The sequence below is a fragment of the Ranitomeya variabilis genome, chromosome 3, assembly GCF_051348905.1.
Source record: "Ranitomeya variabilis isolate aRanVar5 chromosome 3, aRanVar5.hap1, whole genome shotgun sequence".
Lineage (NCBI taxonomy): Eukaryota > Metazoa > Chordata > Amphibia > Anura > Dendrobatidae > Ranitomeya > Ranitomeya variabilis.
The window spans coordinates 441,331,421-441,347,400 of record NC_135234.1 but is presented as its reverse complement, the minus strand read 5'-3'; the positions used below and the strand labels follow the sequence as shown (position 1 = coordinate 441,347,400).

The window sequence follows — 15,980 nt, the reverse complement described above, 5'->3', positions numbered from 1 at the left end:
TTTCCAATGTGTTGGACTAGTTTTGGTCCATATGTCAATTTTAAAATTCTACATGAAAAAAAAATTCTTAGCTTCTCTTACCCAATAGGCTTCATTATTATTATTATTATTATTATTATTATTATTATATTACATTCATTCACACAGTTTCCAGTACGTGTAGTTTCCATTTTTTTTCATGGTTACATTACAGCTCTGGCAAAAATTAAGAGACCACTGCTAAATTTTCAGTTTGTCTGATTTCTCTCTTTATAGGTATATTTTTGAGTAAAATGTAAATTGTTCTTTTATTCTATAAACTACTGACAACATGTCTCCAAAGTACCAAGCAATACATTTTGTATTTATTTTCTGAAAATGAGAAATGGACAAAATAACAAAAAAAGCATTGCTTGCAGACCTCAAATAATGCAAAAAAATACAAGTTCATAATCATTTAGAAACAACAATACTAATGTTTTCACTCAGGAAGAGTTCAGAAATCAATATTTGGTGGAATAACCTTGATTTTTAAATCACAGCCTTCATGCGTTTTGGCATGCTTTCCACCAGTCTTTCACACTGCTTTTGGGTGGCCTTATGCCATTCCTGGTACAAAAATTTAAGCAGTTCTTCTTTGATGGCTTGTGACTATCCATCTTCCTCTTGATTACATTCCAGAGGTTTTCAGCGGGGTTCAGGCCTGGAGATTGGTCTGGCCATGACAGGGATTTGATGTGGTGGTCCTTCATCCACACCATGATTGACCTAGCTGTGTGGCATGGCGCATTGTCCTCCTGGAAAAAACAGTCCTCAGAGTTGGGGAACATTGCCTGAGCAGAAGGAATCAACTGTTTTTCCAGGATAACCTTGTATGTGGCTTGATTCATATGTCCTTTGCAAAGATTAACCTGTTCAATTCCAGCCTTGCTGAAGCATCCAGTTTTTATATGGAGCCACTGACTTCTTCTAAAAAAAAAGGACATGTGAAAACATGAAAAGGCGCATTGTAATGGGTCCATGATCTATCTGTAAAAATAAAGGATACACACGTACTGAAAAAACTGACATTTCAAACTGGCACATTTCTGTTAGTATTATTTCTAATATTGTGTGATTGCTCACAAGGCAGTTCCCTATAGAATTCATTAATGTTTCTTGAAAAAAGCTTTAACTACCTGGTCCCTGTTTGGTTCTAATTAGGAACATCTGACTACCCGAGATTATCTGATTATGACAATTTGGATGTAAAAATCTGCCATAGGCATGTGTTGTGTTAGCTGTGAAAAATCAAATAAATACAACGAGGCAAGACATTCATTAAATGTAGAATAAGAAAACCAGCATCGTGAGTGTGTATTGTTATTGAGAAACACAATATATCTTTTTAGTAGGCAGCTTTATGCACCATCAGGCATGGCTGTTTTCCCTTTCAGTCTTCCTTGACATGACCCTCCATTTAAATGAACAAATATGATATAAACCTTTGTATCCTTATTTGATTATCTGAGGATAAATCCAGTTTTCCACCACTCATCTGTTACTATATGAGCCAAATCAAATGGATGACAAAAGTGCTGAAGCATTCCCAGCTCAGAGTGTGCCTGCGGGTGCTCTCGTCCTTCTATGTTTATGCTTTTATTCCATTTACAGACTTTACATTTGATCTCTATCTGTTTCAAGCTCCACAGTGCACACAATCGCCTCTGTAAACATGAGTGCCAATGTCAGGGCATTTTATTGATACACATGAGGCTGAACAATCCTGTTTACAGCTGTTTTTAATTTCCATTACTCTTTTTTTTACAATATTTTGTTGAATAAAAATGTCATACCAAAATATTGAAAATATATGTTCATTCAAGTTGTACAGATGGTTGGGTAATCTGTGATATGGGTGATTATAGCATTGCTATTAAAGAGATATTCACAGATTTCAAAGCTATCTCTTATGTATAGGATAGGGGATGATTAACTTGGGCTCTGAAGCTCCAAATCCTGGTAACTGTGATCTGAAGAGTCCCTTCTAAAATGCACAAAAGGTGCACATATTTGACCTCACCTCCATTGATTGTCTGTGGGGCTACATGAGAAAGCCAAGTACAACCCTTATGTTCCTTTTAGCTATAAAGTCCCTCTATTAGATTGCTGTTGACTGAACAATGATGCAGCCACTCATTTGGCCGGCAACTGTCTGTCAACGCTCTCATATATGGAAGCGCTCACTTTCCCAAATACCCTGCATTCTCTATGACAGAGTCGTCGCCAGACATCTCTGGTCTTTGCTTATTTCTAGAAAACAATTGATCGCCAGTCCGAAATCAGTAATACCAGATCTTTATCTCCATCAACAATCATGTGTCATTTGCGTTAGACTGTCAACTGAAATAGATCTACATGTTGTCTGACAGAACTCAGGAGAGTTCGCACATGTGTCAGATTATTTTGCCTTCCAGTCACTTTTATCGGGTTTTAATGTGAGCTCAATTGCTTCTTTTAGTTTAAGCATATTATTTTAGAACTGTCAAAGTACGTAGTATCCAGTTGTTACCCATGCAGGTTGGCACACGTGGTTCGTGAACCCACTGTGCCACAGGGCAGGGCTTGCCAAGAGGGCATAGCTAAACAGCTACCTGGTGTTCACTGGAGCTGCTGATGGTGGAGTCCGGCTTGAGCTGCAGGTAGTCACCAGGTACCACTCCTAGACGGTTCCTGGTCCTGCAGCTGCTGACCCCAGGGTAGGATTTGGGCTCTGTTCAAACTACTAACTTCTGCATCCTCTGTAAAACGGTTATGGACATGGACTCGGACTCCGTTCATACTTCTAGGTTCAGGATCCAAGGGTAGAACGGTTGCTGACATGGAGTCTTAGACAGGGCTGATTTGGAGACTGATTGGAAAGTTCGGATACAAGGATTACTCAGGCATACGTTCAGACACACAGGTCTTGGATACTGATTCAGGTACTGGTTGCACACAGACACACAGGTCTTGGATACTGATTCAGGTACTGGTTGCACACAGACTGGGGGACAAGGTTCAGGCACTGGCCTCACAGAGAGGGTTTCAGGCAAATGCAGCACACGGATCACGGGACAAGGTTTAGGATTGGACGCACCAGGACCACGGGATCTAACAACTCACTAGTTGCGCCACTAGCACACTAAGGACAGTTTTTTGCTTCTGAACTAGTGATGAGCGAGTGTACTCGTTGCTCGGGTGGTCTCCGAGTATTTGTGAGTGCTCACATATTTAGTTTTCCTTGTCACAGCTGCATGATTTGCGGCTACTAGACAGCTTGATTACATGTGGGGATTCCCTAGCAACCAGGCAACCCCCACATGTACTCAGGCTGGCTAGTAGCTGTAAATCATGCAGCTGTGTCAACAAGAACTAAATCTCCGAGCAGTCACAAAACAGTGCCTTGCGAAAGTATTCGGCTCCCTGGAACTTTTCAACCTTTTCCCACATATCATGCTTCAAACATAAAGATACCAAATGTAAATTTTTAGTTAAGAATCAACAACAAGTGGACCACAATTGTGAAGTTGAATGAAAATGTTTCCACAAAAATTTAAAATAACCATTAAATTTCATTCAACTTCACAATTGTGTTCCACTTGTTGTTGATTCTCCACCAAAAATTTACATTTGGTATCTTTATGTTTGAAGCATGATATGTGGTAAAAGGTTGAAAAGTTCCAGGGAGCCGAATACTTTCGCAAGGCACTGTACTCGGAGACCAACCGAGCGTGCTTGTGAAAACCCGAGCAACGAGTACACTCGCTCATCACTATTCTGCACCTTTCTACTGGAGAGGGTGCCCTTTATACAAGATGTCTACCAGTTATTGTCAGGGAGCCATCTTGCAAGTGCATATGCTGGTCCTTTAAGAACAGGGCAGCACGTCACCGAGAACACAGAGAACCAGGACGCAGGGAGATTACCAAGGTACACGTCGCACGGCTCTGGCAGTGAGTATGTTGGCAACTCTGCATGGAGGAAGGAGGAGAGCCATGCGGGGGCACTGACAGTAGTGTTACAGTATCCCACCTTATGCACTCTCTTCTTCAAGCCTGCAAGGACTGTCTGCAAAAATGTCTGAGCTCAACACCTCTTCACAGAGAACAGAGCAGCGTGAGCACGCACTAGGCCGAGGGACACACTGTGCAGCCAAGGCGGTGAGTATGTCAGCGTCCCTGTATGGGGGAGGGAGGAGAGTCATGCGGGGGGCGCTGACAGTGGCATTACAGCAGTCCTGCTGAAATGTTTCCATCCATACAGCACGTCTTTCCAAATATTGACTCTGTCCTTGACTATGACCAGGACAATATGACGATTTGGTTCCTCTCGTACAGTGTATCATTTTGCCATTCATGTTTGCATCCTTTTGTTACCAATTGGCAAAAGTGTAAAATATTTCTGATAACTAAATTAGTAAACGTAAGATCCATTTTAATTAGAGCAGTTGTATGGAAATACTTTAGGTGCTTTTGCTTGCTTCACACAGTTGAAGTTCCACATTGTCATCCCTATGGCTCCTGTTTATAGACTCATACAGTGCAGTACTTACTTTACTATTGCTTACTTTACTATTATTTGGCATTGGTATTGCTGTTAGATAACCTTTGTTCTAGTTTAAAATAAAGTATATCAACAAATAAAGGATAATAAAAAGATTTTCATCTCATGAAGCAATCATTAAGGCAACATACACTCACTGGCCACTTTATTAGGTACACCTGTCCAACTTCTTGTTAACACTTAATTTCTAATCAGCCAATCACATGGCGGCAACTCAGTGCATTTAGGCATGTAGACATGGTCAAGACAATCTCCTGCAGTTCAAACCGAGCATCAGTATGGGGAAGAAAGGTGATTTGAGTGCCTTTGAACGTGGCATGGTTGTTGGTGCCAGAAGGGCTGGTCTGAGTATTTCAGAAACTGCTGATCTACTGGGATTTTCACGCGCAACCATCTCTAGGGTTTACAGAGAATGGTCCCAAAAAGAAAAAAAATCCAGTGAGCGGCAGTTCTGTGGGCGGAAATGCCTTGTTGATGCCAGAGGTCAGAGGAGAATGGGCAGACTGGTTCGAGCTGATAGAAAGGCAACAGTGACTCAAATCGCCACCCGTTACAACCAAGGTAGGCCTAAGAGCATCTCTGAACGCACAGTGCGTCGAACTTTGAGGCAGATGGGCTACAGCAGCAGAAGACCACACCGGGTACCACTCCTTTCAGCTAAGAACAGGAAACTGAGGCTACAATTTGTACAAGCTCATCGAAATTGGACAGTAGAAGATTGGAAAAACGTTGCTTGGTCTGATGAGTCTCGATTTCTGCTGCGACATTCGGATGGTAGGGTCAGAATTTGGCGTAAACAACATGAAAGCATGGATCCATCCTGCCTTGTATGGAGCATCTTTGGGATGTGCAGCCGACAAATCTGCGGCAACTGTGTGATGCCATCATGTCAATATGGACCAAAATCTCTGAGGAATGCTTCCAGCACCTTGTTGAATCTATGCCACGAAGAATTGAGGCAGTTCTGAAGGCAAAAGGGGGTCCAACCCGTTACTAGCATGGTGTACCTAATAAAGTGGCCGGTGAGTGTATATCTTCATGAAATGCCTTATCTTCAATGAATATCACTATTCATAAGGTAGAACACCTACATAGCTTTATATAGACGTTTGTTCTCTCTCTCTTGCAGCTTTTAGTGTATATTTGAGTTTAATAATCTTTTCATTTTCCTATAATTTGCTATTTCTCTATGAAATATAGCGCTTATGAGTAATTGGTAGAGATTAGCATGCTCGGTGATATTTGGATATTACTCGAGTATCTGGGTGCTCGGATGTGCTTGGCACTCGACGAGCATTGGCTCGTGTTCAGATTTGTAGCTCGAATTCCTGCTCCGTATGTTTGTCGTCTGTTACACAGCCAATAAACATGCGAGGATTGATGCCATTGCGCTGCTCAGGGACACTTGTGATTGGAGGGAGAGAGCAGTTATCCAGGTCTGTGTGCAAGGGTTAACTAATCAGAGGCCTCTAGTGTTGATACTGGTGCCGATGCTGAACCATCATACTAACAGTCCTTGTAAGGGCTAATCTTGTGCTTTACTATTTGTATCTGCTATTTGTATCAGATTCTTGTGGACTGCAAATGGGAGAGTCATGATCCAGCAATTAGTGAGCAGACTGAAGGGCCTAGGCTGATCAGAAGAGAGGAGGCAAGCCAGGAGCATGGCTGGAGACATGCTAATGGGCTCGCCAGCTGCAAGGTACTGAGAGTTGGCATCCCAGAGGGAGGTTGCTGTGTATGACAACAGCAGAGATGGGGTTCTATAGAATATTTTGTGACCCGCCATCATATCTTCAACCAGCAGGCAGTAGAGATGAAACACTGCTTGCTTCGAACGCTGCAAGAACTGATGGCTGGAACCAGGGAGCAGGATGAAACCTTCTTGAAAAATTAATGGGCCTGGTAGAGGGTCCTCGAGGTGGCAAGAGACAGGGCTACCACCCCCGAGAGATTGTCCTTGAGTTCCCCACCTCCTGTCTGGGATGAGACGATGGTGCAGGTGAAACAGGGGCTGTCACCCATTTCTGCTTGTCGGGGGCTGCGGCACTGGCAAAAGCCGGGTCACTTACAGCCTAGGCACCTACCAAAAAGAAAGCAGGTGGAGTCAGTCCCTCCAGCCTTCCGAAGAAGAAGAAGAAATGGACACCTGAAGAGGATTACTGTATTATCCTCCTTATCACTTCCTCCTGGATTTGCACTTTGTAAAATGCCTATGAGTGTAGGAGTACACCAAATACACTATCATAATATTTAAATAAGGTCCGCAAATTGTAGCCATCAAGGGTCTATGGATTACTGTATTACCCTCCATGTCATCTTTTACTGTCTTTTCACTTTGTGCAAAGTCTTTGAGTGTAGGAGTACATCAACTACACTTTCAAAATCTTTGAATGATACCCCCCAGTTGTTTCCTTCAAGGGTCCATGGATGACTGGATAACCCTCATTATAATTTTTTTTTCTGGCCTTGCACTCTCTGCAAAGTCTTTATTGGTGCAGAAGTGCCACAACTACACCTTGTTAATTTTTTTATGAGGCACTCCATTTTGTGCCTTCAAGGGTGTATGAATGACCCTCATTTTAATTTTTTTCTGGTTTTGCACTGTGTGCAGAGCCTTTATGAGTCCATGAGTACCACAATTACACTTTATTCACAATATTTGAATGAGGTTCTACAGTTGGTGCCTTCAAGGGTGTATGGATTACCCTGCTTGTAATTTTTGGCCCTGCACTGTGTGCAGAGCTTTTATGAGTGTAGGAGTACTACATTGGGTGTCATCTAGAGGACAGTGAGAGAAACACTGGCGACACTGATTGGCGGTGAGATTACAGCATGAGCCAGCAGCTGTGATCGGTGGTAAAAAGTTTACTTTGAGTCACAGAGGCATTAGTGTATGAGAAAGTACTACTCCCATCAGCCTACCCGTACTGCCGCTAATAATAGCGAGTGCAGAGGCAGCCGATGGGAGTATTTGTCAGCCAGCGCCTATGCTATAAATAAATATTTTTTTGTAAAAAAATGACTTGAGGTCTTGCTATTTTTGATAATCAGCATGGCAAAACAGACAGCTCCGGGCTGCAACCCTAAGCTGTCAGCTTTGTAATGGCTGGTTATCAAGAATAGAGGAGTCCATGCAATGTTTTATAAAATTATTTAAATTTATAATTAAGAAACAAATGCATTGGGTCCCCCTCATTTTTTACAAAAAGCCAAGCTAAAGCAGGCAGCCGGGGGCTGGTATTTTCAGGCTGGTAAGGGGCCATGGATATTGCCCCCTCAGCCTAATAATAGCAGTCGCCCCAGAAAAGGTGCATCTAGTAGATCCACCAATTCTTGTGCTTATCCTGGCTCTTCCTACTTGCCTTGTGATGGTGGCAAGAGGAGTTCATATTTGTGGGGTTGATGTTACCTTTGCCCAGCAGTTAATAATGGAGAGGTGCCTATTAAGATGCAAGTCACTGAGGCTTTGAGCCGGGCCAATGAACTGCGGTGACCTCCGTGAGATCACAGCTGGCACCGTGAGAAAAAGTCTCACATATAGTGAAATGCTCTCAGCCTGTTCCTGAGAGGCATTTAGTATAATTAGTTCACCTACAAGATGGCTCAAAGCCAATTGCTGAGAGTCATCCTGCATAAAAGGCTCCTTTTCCCTTAGGTAGTAGCCAAAGCAACAGCATTCATTAGTATGTAGTCTCCCCTTCTAGTGTACTAGAGAGTTGTTAGGTCCTCTAGTCCTGGTGTGGTCAGTGCCCTGAACCAGAATCCCTGGGCCTGGTATGGCCAGTGCCCTGAACCCAAATCCATGGTCCCGATGTGGCCAGTTTCTGAATCCGAATCCCTAGTCCTGGTGTGGCCAGGTTCTGAACCCAAATCTGTGGTCTTGGTGATGCCAGTCTTGTTCCTGAACTCCCCTAGTCTGTGTGGCCATGGTCCAGAACATTGTCCCCGATCCTGGTGCAGCCAGTCCTGTTCCCAAACTCCCTTAGTCCTGGTGCGGCCATCTCCTGAACATGCCCCTTGGTCTTTGTGCAGCCAGTTCTATTCCCAATGTACCCTCTTCATCTAATAGATGCACCTTTTTGTGAGCAGTTGCGCACTGCTATTTTTAGGCTGGGGGGCAATAGCTGCTTTAGCATGGCTGTTTGTCAAAAATTATAATTTAAAAAAACAGCATGGAGACCCCTCTATTTTTGATAACCAGCCAAGAAAAAGCAGACAGCTGAGAGTTGCTGTCTGGAGCTGTCAGCTATGCAATGCTGGTTATCAAAAGTAGACCCCTTGTCATTTTTAAAAAAATTTGTTTTATTTACAGTGCAGGCAACGACTGATGAATACTTCCATCTGCAGAACAAAAGTGTATTTGAATCCAAAATATAATCTGCCATGGTAAAGTAGCGAGGCCCCTATACACTTTAGATGGTTAGTCAATCCCACATCAATCTCTTCTGAAATTACCTCCCTCCTTCCACCCATCATTCCACATCCCTCCAAACTTTGAAACACTTTCTGGAATCTATCCCCTCTCAACAAAGATATACCGTATATACTCGAGCATAAGCCGACCCGAGTATAAGCCGACCCCCCTAATTTTGCCACAAAAAACTGGGAAAACTTATTGACTCAATATAAGCCTAGGGTGGAAAATGCAGCAGCTACCGGTGAATTTCAAAAATAAAAATAGATGCTCCATACTGTTCATTATGGCCCCATAGATGCTCCATATAAAGCTGTGCCACATATAATGCTCTGCACCATTCATTATGGTCCCATAGATGCTCCACATAAAGCTGTGCCATATATAAAGCTCTGCACCATTCATTATGGTCCCATAGATGCTCCACATAAAGCTGTGCCATATATAATGCTCTGCACCGTTCATTATGGTCCCATAGATGCTCCACATAAAGCTGTGCCATATATAATGCTCTGCACCATTCATTATGGTCCCATAGATGCTCCACATAAAGCTGTGCCATATATAATGCTCTGCACCGTTCATTATGGACCCATAGATGCTCCACATAAAGCTGTGCCATATATAATGCTCTGCACCGTTCATTATGGCCCCATAGATGCTCCATAGAAAGCTGTGCCATATATAATGCTCTGCACCGTTCAGTATGGCCCCATAGATGCTCCTTATAAAGCTGTGCCATATAGAATGCTCTGCACCGTTCAGTATGGCCCCATAGATGCTCCTTATAAAGCTGTGCCATATATAATGCTGCTGCTGCAATAAAAAAAAAAATAACATACTCACCTCTCTTGCTGCCCGCAGCTCCTCAGCGTCCCGTCTTGGCGTCTCTCCGCACTGACTGTTCAGGCAGAGGGCGGCGCGCAGATTAGTACGACATCGCACCCTCTGACCTGCACAGTCACTGCAAGAGGATGGGAAAACAGAGCGGCGCCCGGCGTGTGGAACGTGGACAGGTAACTATGACATACTTACCTGCTCCCGGCGTCCCGGGCTCCTTATCCCGGACAGCTGGTCTCCGGGTGCCACAGCCTCTTCCTCTGTCAGTGGTCACCGTTACCGCTCATTAGAGAAATGAATATGCGGCTCCACCCCTATGGGAGTGGAGTCCATATTCATAACTTTAATGAGTGGTCCCACGTGACCGCTGAACAGGGGAAGAGCTGTGGCACCGAAGACCGTGGGACGGGCAGGGGGAGTGCCAGGAGCGTCGGGACTAGGTGAGTATGCAACAGTCCTCTCTCCCCCTCACCCGCCGACCCCACCGCCGATCATAACTCGAGTATAAGCCGAGAGGGGCACTTTCAGCCCAAAAATTTGGGCTGAAAATCTCGGCTTATACTCGAGTATATATGGGTAACCAGGCTTCAAAGGGATTTCCATTGAAAGCAAGTTTTCACCTATCTAAAGGAAAGGCGATAGCTAATTGATCGGGGTGTGTGTGACTACTGGAATCCCACATGTTTAGCAGAATGAGTATTTTTAAACCTGTTAGAATGGAACAGAATAGAGCAGTTTGCATGTCCAACTGCAGCTCCATTCATTCTCTATGGGGCTGCTAGAAAAAGCTAAGTGTAGTGTTCAGCAACCCCATAAAGAATTAATGGAGTGGCAGTTAAGCATACCCACTGCTGCTGCATTCTAATGGGGATAACAGTTACCCATTCTGACTAATATTGGGCATCCCATGGATAGCTGATAACTTCTTTCCAATGGAGAACCCCCTTAACAGTGCACCAACCTGTACTTCAACTCCTCTTTCACTTGACATATCTAGACCTATTTCCACGGAGTTTAAGCTGACATGGGTACGGCTTGTAAACACAGTTTCACTTGTCTGCATCTATTGTAATTCTGATAATGTAATGCTCCAGTATGGAACTATGTAAAACATTCAAATATAAATAATAATAATATTAGAAAAAATGATTTCACATAATGCTTTAAATTTTTTTTTACAGATATTCCTTCTTCAGATAGCACTCCAACCCATAATGATGGAATTGAGAAGTCTGAAAAATCTAAGGAAAATTTGGAAATTGATGCTAATACTGAGCAAAACTTAATGGTTACTGGTAAAAATATAGACTCAAATCAGGGAGATGAAAAGCTCATCAGGGAAAATGCAAACAATGGACATCACATAGACTCTATTCGAGACTTGGAAATAGAAACTAATGATGAGCAAAATGTAATGGTTTCTGGTAAAATTGCAGAATCATATCAGGAAGATGAAAATCTCATTGGGGAAGATGTAAGCATTGGACATCAGATAGACTCTGTTCCAGGTGAAAAAGATGACAGCAAGGCTGCGAACACAGGTTTGACAGAAGAAACAGATTACATGGACTCTGATACAAAGGCATTGTTTGAAAATGATCTCTTCATTAAAGAAGAATTAATGCTGCATACAAAGAAGTCTGATTATGAGCACCCTGGTAACAACCATAGTGATAACAATGGCCATTTTCATGAGTCTGAAAATATAGAGTTCAAAAGGAACTTTGACATGAAGACACAAGATACCATTCCTGAAGTTTTGGAGAACAGTAATGATTTTGAAATTTCTGGAAAACAAGCAAGATATAATTCTGATGAGGACTCACTAAAAAATCATGAAGAAAACGTAGATCAAAAACCTTACAGCACACATATTAATGCTAATGATGACACAAGTGAGCAAGATGTTATCCACCAGGAGAGTGAGGACAACTTGTGAAAAGTTAAAATATATGCAAAAGAAAAGATAATATCAAATTCTGGAGAAAATAAAAAAGTATTGTAATGTAATGCAGTCTATAAATGATGTTAAAGGGAAACTCACTAGATTTTATTACACTAAGCCACCATCACATGGTTATGCTGCTGGAAAATAGGATTTTGTATAATCAGAAGGTATAGTACAGTGTATGCTGCATGTAAATTATCAGAGAATCCAGTAACATACATAGCATGTGCTGTAAAGTAAGGTGTACTGGCACTGGCTTTATGTGCACTCTATGCATGTACTGATGCAGCTTATGTAATAATAAATGCAGTAATTTATATACAGTGTACACTGTATTATACCTAGTTTTTATACATAATTCTAAAACAGGGACTTTTTACTAGGGCATATTTAGAAAAATAACGCAGAAAAAAAGGCAGCTGTATTTACCAAGACACCCTTCTCTGAACTTGCTCCAGTTTGTTGATGTCTTTTTTAAAATGTGGTGCCCAAAACTGGGCACAGTATTCCAGATGAGGTCTGACCAAAGAGGAGTAGAGGGGAATAATTACTTTATATGATTTAGACTGCGTGCTTCTGTTAATGCAACCTAGAATTGTGTTTACCTTTCTTGCTGCTGCATCACACTGTTGACTCATTTTCAGTCTGTGATTTATTAGTATACCCAAGTCTTTGTCACATGCACTGTGGCTTAGCTCTTTTCCTCCCATTCTGCATATGCTTTTTTCATTTTTCTTGCCCAGATGGCAGACTATGCATTTCTTAATGTTAAAACCATTCTGATAGTTGCTGACAACATTTCCAGTTTGTTTAGATCTTTTTTAATCCTCTCTCTTCTCTAGTATTAGCTATCCCTCCTAGCTTTGTGTCATCAGCAAATTTAATCAGTTTACCCTCAATTCCTTCATCTAAGTCATTGATAAAGATGTTGAACAACACAGGGCCCAGGACAGAGCCATTTGGTACCCCATTTGAGACTTTCTTACAACTGGTGTGCAGCCATTTATGACCACTCTTTGGGTCTGATCACTAAACCAGTTATGAATCCATCTAAGAGTTGCCTTGTCCATTCCATACTTGGTCATTTTTTCCAATAAGAACGGTATGAGATACTTTGTCAAATGCTTTGCTGAAGTCAGTATATACTATATCTGCTGCAGTTCCCTGATCCACCCAGTCAGTGATTCTGTCATAGACTGACATGACTTATTAGTTACAAACCCATGCTGGCTCTGATTAATCTCTTAATTCTCATAAAGGTACTTACATACATGTTGTTTAATAATTTGTTCGCATATCTTTCCTGGTATAGAAGTCATGCTCACAGGCCTATCATTCCCTGGAACCACCTTCTTCCCCTTTTTGAAGATAGGGACAATATTCACTCTGGGACTTCTCATGTTCTCAAAGAATTTTCAAAGATTATGGAGTGTAATTCAATAATTTTCTCTGCTATATCCTTCAGTACCATAGAATGTAATTAATCTGGACCTGGAGACTTGAATTCATTTATGTTAGCTAAGTTTTTCCTCATCATCTCTCTGTTTATAGATAGTGTGGATTCTTCTATTCTTTCAATAGTACAGTGAAAATCAGTTGATGATGTTACATTTACTTTCTAAGAGTAAACAGATGAAAAATGGAAATTTAAAAGATTGGTCTTCTCAACATCATTTTTTCCCACTTTACCATATTCAACCTGTAAAAATCCTATAATATTTTTGACTTCTTTTACTTTTGACATACCCCAAAAATCCCTTCGTATTGCTTTTGATGTATCTTGGAAGCCTTAATTCATTATCAGCCTTAGATAATCTGATGCGTGCTCCGCAGGTTTTGCAGACAGCATTATATTCTTCTTTAGATATGCCTCTCTCTTTCCACATGATAAAAAATTATTTCTTCCTTTATAGCATTAAGTTCTCTGTTTCCTTAAATGCTTCCTATTCTTCCCTCTTTTATGGATTGTTAAGGATTGTGCTTTGAGAATCATTTTTTTCAAAATTTCCCATCCTTCCTGGACATTTCTGTCCTTATGTACATCCGCAGAAGTATGCCGCCATGCTGATGTTTTGAAGGTTCAAAAATCTAGTGACAATTTTCTTTTAAAACACACCAAGTTTTAAATTTATTGTACAAGTACAGGAAAGATATATATCTTGGTACCGTGTTAGCCTGAATAATATTGCACGCCCCACTTTTCAGTTTTTGAATTTCCACAAAAATTTAAAATAACCAATAAATTTCGTTCAACTTCACAATTGGGTTCCAATTGTTGTTGATTCTTCACCAAAAATTTACATTTGGTATCTTTGTTTGAAGCATGATATGTGGGAAAAGGTTGAAAAGTTCCAGGGGGCCGAATACTTTCACAAGGCACTGTAAATGTTAAATGGAACCTGTCACCAGGTTTCCCAATATTAACTATGGCCACCATCTTTAATGACTGTTTTACAATAGTCTTGCAAACTGTATACAAGTCTACAACCTCCTTTGCATATGACGCGGTCTGGTTTGATGGGCATTGCTGGTTTTGCTTTGACGTCTCCTCTCTCCTCACAATTGCCACCTTTGTGCTTACTTCATGTGAATGATTCATCCTACATTATCCACACAAGTGTCCTCAATCATGCTCCTGTGCAGGGTATTTCGCACTGCCCTGCATGTGTTGGCCTTCTTCTAGGTCATCGTCGCTCTCTGGACTCTCTTGGCACAGGTGCATTACAGTACTTTGCTCTTCCCTTTGCAGGGTAGAGATAAAAACAGCTGCTTAAGGGTGCAAGCAAAGATACTTTGTAAATGACGTAGGTTGCATCATCCGCATGAGGCCAGCAGGATGGTGATTGTGAGGAAAGAGGAGGCGCTGAAGCAATAACAGCTATGTCCATTAGACTGGACCTCTCTTTATGGAGGATTTCAAAGGTAATTTTTTGGCTATGGATAGGAGGTTGGGAACTGATATACAGGTTGCTAGACTTCTGTAAAATAGGCATTTAAGGTGATGACCATAGTTTATATTAAGAAAATTTAGTGACAGGTTTCTTCTAACTCTGAGTATCTAAAATGTAATGATTAGAGATGGTAATGCACTCCAGATTTAAAAAGTATATATTAGGTTGTCTACAATTATAACAGTAGCTTTGAATATGCTCTCTTGAATTCTGTCCAGATTCCTAATAAAGGCTGTCACTTGATCTTCATTTTTCTTGAAATGTTGTCATATTACTAGATTATTTGGGCTTATCATTTCTTTTAAATTTTCTCTTTTAAAAATATCAGCACACAAAAGAATCTGCAGTATTTCATTGTCTAAGCGTCTACTGCATATCCCGGGAGATGGAAAGAATAAATTAGCTTCTATTCACTCACATGAGAGTTGGAGAATTTAATAGCATTTCCAGTACTACTAACTACATGCTGATTTACAGTAATTCTTTCCATTTCATTTCTAATTGAACATTTCCCACAGGATTAACTCTGACAGTGTGATCTGAGGTCTCTAGTTTAAAGTAAAAAGCAAGGCAAATTGCATGACTTCAAGGCAATGATAGAGACATTTTTTGGAAGTGAATTGGAAATCAATATGTATCATCCCGATGCACTAAACTCTATTCAACTTCGCTGGTTGTAAGTGAAAGCTCTGTTACTGCACAGAGAGGCAGCATATTTGGCACAAATGCAAAGTACAATGACAGTCCATGAACTTATTGCCATTTTATGAATATTAATGTCAACCAAGATTATGAAGAAGTGCTAAATTTTAATGCAGTCAAAGACAAGATTACTGCAGTCTTCAAAATTGAATTCCCAAGTACTCATCTATTTTAAGAGGCATAATGTATAATATTTCTTAGATACTGGCAAGCATCTTTTCTAGAATTACTTTAACTGACCTCCAACTTATTTAAGCATATTCAAAAGCCACTTGAAAGAAAATGGCTTTTTTCTTTTATATTTTAGTTTATATTTTAATACGCACTTATTCAGTTATTAGAAAGAAGTATAATATTTTTTCTGGAAGATACTTACTGTAGTTTTGAATTAGAAATTGTAATAGATATGATCACAACTTTGACCTCAGAAATCTGAAATGCCAACTTTACTGCAAAGTAAAACAGGGGTATCATTACTAATGACTGTTAAGATCTCTGCCTGTTGTCATTCAATGGAAACATTTCTTGCTTACTTCTAGTGGAAATAATCTGTCCTGGT

General features: G+C 41.0%; 1 protein-coding gene across 1 annotated transcript in view; it reads left to right on the top strand.

Moving 5' to 3' along the window:
- Positions 1-15,001, top strand: part of LOC143816267 (uncharacterized) — a 657,854-nt gene extending 642,853 nt beyond the window's left edge. The window contains exon 57 of the mRNA XM_077296442.1: positions 11,002-15,001. Within this exon, the coding sequence (XP_077152557.1) occupies positions 11,002-11,759 (758 nt within the window). The 3' untranslated portion in view covers positions 11,760-15,001. The remainder of the gene's footprint in view (positions 1-11,001) is intronic.
- Positions 15,002-15,980: the final 979 nt, after the last annotated feature.